Raw genomic sequence first — 4140 nt, forward strand, 5'->3', positions numbered from 1 at the left:
CGCCTATGGAATGAGCTACCTTGCACCATTCGATCTCTACATTGCATAGACACTTTCAGGAAACAACTTAAGACCCACTTTTTTAATCTTGCTTTTTAGTGWACTACTGTGTTTTATTGTTTGTATGTTGTTTTTAATTTGTTTTATTTTTTATACTTTGTGCAGCACTTTGTGATCCTGGTCTGTGAAAAGTGCTATAGAAATAAAGCTTACTTACTTACTTACTTACTGTATGCATATTTATCATCAAAGAGGTAAATCTCTGCAGCTAGATTTAAATTAATTTTTCTCAAATCAGTTCACCTCTAAAGGGGAGACAATCAGAAGAGAACCTGATCATTGATCATTCAGAAATGACTGAAAACAGGTGCACCAACCATTCAGCTCCTGTTTTAATCACACTTTATTGCACTTTAGCAATAAAGTTTGGGAAAAATTCAGTCACTCTACCTATTAGTTTTAGACCGTAAAACATCATCCAGCTCTAACAGGTAATTTATTAGCGGTTTTAAAAGATCACTGCATCTTACTGCGCACGCCACCTACTTACAGATAAAACAGTTTTATTTTTYACGTTCGGTTTTAACCATCCAGAAGTGAGAGAAGAATCTGGATAGCATGGGAGATTTTTAGTAATGTTGCTATTCAATCACAGCTATTATGTTTGAGTCACTTCTGCAAGTGCAATGCATCGCGTGAGAAAGTAAGAGACTAATATGCAACAGTGTGAGGTGTTGTGGTCATTTTGCTGCTAAAGACAATATTTTGAACCTTTTCTTTCACATTTCTTTATTATTCTGTCATGCTTAGCTAAAGAAGACTGAGCAACAAAACATAATAATGATTGATAATAGGGCAGTGCATGAGGCTCACCGATGTATGCGCAGCTGTCCAAGGTTGGATTCCCGAATAAAAGTCACTAGAGCAACCAAAGCTTTAAAAAAAATGACCAGTTCTTTACTTTTTTTGTCAGTGGGCTTTTTGTAAACCAGAAAATAAACTTGTGTTGATGTTCAAATGCAGCCTCCAAATAAAAGTGGACGTACTGAATACCTCCTGAACAAACCACTCGTATTCAGTAAACATTAACATTTAGTAATTAAGCAAACTCATGATTTTGTGTACTTATTATAAATAACTGGATTCTGAAGGATCACAATCGTTTGCTTTATCAACGTGTTTTTCTCAGAATCTACAGCTGTGCAATTTGACGGTGACGGCAGGCAGGATGCAGCTCAGTGTTACAGCACTTTGGGAGGAAATGTGGTCATTCAACTGATTGAAAACACCTCAGAAATACCTAAATATATGTATATATATAAATTTAATGAGAGAAAGAATAAGCATTTTTCATCTACCCTGCATAGATTTTCATCCCTAATTTTGGTATATATAGTTTTAAAAAGAAACCTCATCAAGACTGACTGTAGCTCCCATGAACTGACAACAAACATTTCAGATGTCTGATCACATTATTAAATAGAGATGGATCAGCTGGGAGGATGTCGCAGGAAATGTGCCAGCATTGTTTTGATCTGTGCATCACTAAAAAAAGCAGCATTATTACTACTCTCTGCAGCATGTGGCCAGATATTGACTCGGTTTGATCTACTGCTTTGCTTTGAAACATGTTTTATTCTGTCTCAGAATCTGCAGCAGGAGAAACTCACTGTGATGGAAGAGAGGATGGAGGTCGGTGTTTTGTAGCTTTGGGAGCAACAGTGATCATCCAGCTGCTCAGCAAAGTGTCAGAAATACCTAAATATGAATGGAAAAATGAAAGAGTTGTAATTCTTAGAGGCAAAGGGTACAATTTCTCTCAAAATACCCTTCAGAACAGATCTCTTTTTATTCCCAGCATTGGTACAGTTAGAATCAAAAACCTCCGGAGAACAGACAGCGGAGAATATACTTTGAATATCTTTGATTCAAATGGACGAAATATGGAAAGCCGCGCTCTTCAGCTGATTGTTCAAGGTGAAGCTTTGTTTTCTTCGACTGATAATTAACTTTATTGTAGTTCTACCCATAAAGAATCACTTTGCAATTTAATTTTCCGTTTTCAGCTCCTGTGTCTTCTGTCCATCTGGTCACTGAGTGTTTGTCCCGGTTAGAGATGAAGGTGTCCTGTCTCACTGAGGGAGGGGACAGCCCTCAGTACATTTGGACTCTGGACAGAGACAAACTGACAGACTCTGAACTTCTATCAGCAAACAATGAGAATAACATTATTATTCTGCGACACAGTGTCTCAGGAAGCCTGGCCTGCTCAGTCAGGAATCACATCAGCTTTGGTTTCAAAGAGCAGATCATCTCTGCTTGTAAAGGTAGGAAGAACAAACACACTGCAAGTTGCACTGAACACAGCTTACTTTTGTTTTTATAGACAAACATAGTCCTTAATACAAAGAGCAGCTGGTTTTATTTTTCAGGTTGAGCTATTCTAAGATTTTTAAACCACAAAATTTCATTTGCTGAATGATTCTTTAAATCTTTGGAATTGGAGTTATGAGGTAGTGAGAGATTTTAACTTAAAGCACACTATTGTTATGTTCACATATATGACAAATGACCAAAAACAAAAACACAATCATGACTTTCTGTCATATGCAAAAAAATCTGCATTTTTTTTTAAGTAAAAGTTTTATGTTCAGCTTCCATGTAAAATCAAACAAGCATCTGATTTCATCAAACGCAATCTACAGTAATAATCAACTTAAAGTAAGTGTGTAATGCAAATAACTTTGTGAACTTCAAGGATCGCAGATAACTGCTTTGGTTTTTAACATCTGTTTTCTCAGAGTTTACAGCAGGAGAAACTCACTGCGACGCCACAGAGGACAGAGCTCAGTGTTTTGGGGCTTTGGGAGGAACTGTGATCATCCGGCTGATGATCAACGCCTCAGAAATACCTAAACATGAATGGAAAAATAAAACATCCATAATCCTCAGAGGTGAAGGGCATAACTTCTTTCAAAGTGTCCTTCCAAACAGATCATTCTTTCTTTCCGGCAATCATATGATTAGCCTTAAGAACCTCAGCAGGTCTGACAGTGGTGAATATACTCTGGAAATATTTGATTCTGAAGGACAGGAAACTCTGCAAACTCTTCAGCTGATTGTTCAAGGTAAAAACATTCTGACTGGAATCGACTTATCAATAGACTTCTTTTTGCAAGTATTCGTATTATATTTAACATGTTACCGCATTTCCTGTTGTAGAAACAAACACACTGCAAGTTGCAACTGACTGTCTTTGGGGCAACATTTTTACATTTCCTCCTGTTGCAGAAAACTGTGGAACAAAAAATTCATTATAAATATTTATGACAATGTTTTCTCGTTCTAGCGCCTGTGTCGTCTGTCCAGCTGGTCTCTGAATGTTTGTCCCAGTTAGAGATGAAGGTGTCCTGTCTCTGTCAGAGAGGGGACAGTCCTCAGTACAGCTGGACTCTGGATGGACACACACTGACAGACTCTGAACTCCTCTATCAGCATAATGAGACGAACATCATAGTTCTGAGAAAAAACATCTCAGGTCGTCTGGTCTGCTCAGTCAGTAATCAAGTCAGCTACGCCTCTGAGGAAAAAACTCTATTTGTTTGTAAAGGTGGGAAAAAAAATGGACTTTGTAACCAGACTTCTTATTGTGTAGGAATTGCTTTTCACTTTGTTTTTGACATTCGCAAGTGAGAAAGTTATCATTTTTTAAATCATTAAATGTGATCTGTGCAATGTAAAGGCCAAAAGTTAATAGTTCTTCTCTATTCTAAATCACAAATTCATAAAAATCACAAAGTTTATCTTATCTTCTGCAGTACAATGTGTCCAGAAATGTTAAGAAAATTTATACTTGACTTTGCTGTTTTTATTTCAATAAAACATCTGCTTCTTGTCTCCACAGATAACTCCCTGCTCGTACACAGTTTGATGTTTGGTGCAACAATTCTTTCCTGTGGCGGGATCTGGCTCTACTTCAAACTGAAGGAGAGCAAATACAAGGACTTTGTCACTTACACCAGAAAAGAAAATCCAGATGACTTTAATGTAATTGAACAGTCTGATTTAACTAAGCATAAACACAAATAAACGTTTTTGTCCTTGTGAGTACATAAGCATTGGTGAGTTGATTTAAAAAAA

At 37.0% G+C, this 4140-nt stretch overlaps 1 protein-coding gene across 1 annotated transcript in view; it reads left to right on the forward strand.

The window, feature by feature from the left end:
• The window catches only part of LOC103471719 (contactin-4-like), a 5497-nt gene extending 1408 nt beyond the window's left edge, over nt 1-4089 (forward strand). The window contains exons 2-6 of the mRNA XM_008420900.1: nt 1648-1977; nt 2067-2327; nt 2802-3128; nt 3350-3610; nt 3905-4089. Coding sequence (XP_008419122.1) covers nt 1648-1977; nt 2067-2327; nt 2802-3128; nt 3350-3610; nt 3905-4089 — 1364 coding nt within the window. The remainder of the gene's footprint in view (nt 1-1647; nt 1978-2066; nt 2328-2801; nt 3129-3349; nt 3611-3904) is intronic.
• Nucleotides 4090-4140: the final 51 nt, after the last annotated feature.

This window comes from Poecilia reticulata, linkage group LG10 (genome assembly GCF_000633615.1).
Source record: "Poecilia reticulata strain Guanapo linkage group LG10, Guppy_female_1.0+MT, whole genome shotgun sequence".
Lineage (NCBI taxonomy): Eukaryota > Metazoa > Chordata > Actinopteri > Cyprinodontiformes > Poeciliidae > Poecilia > Poecilia reticulata.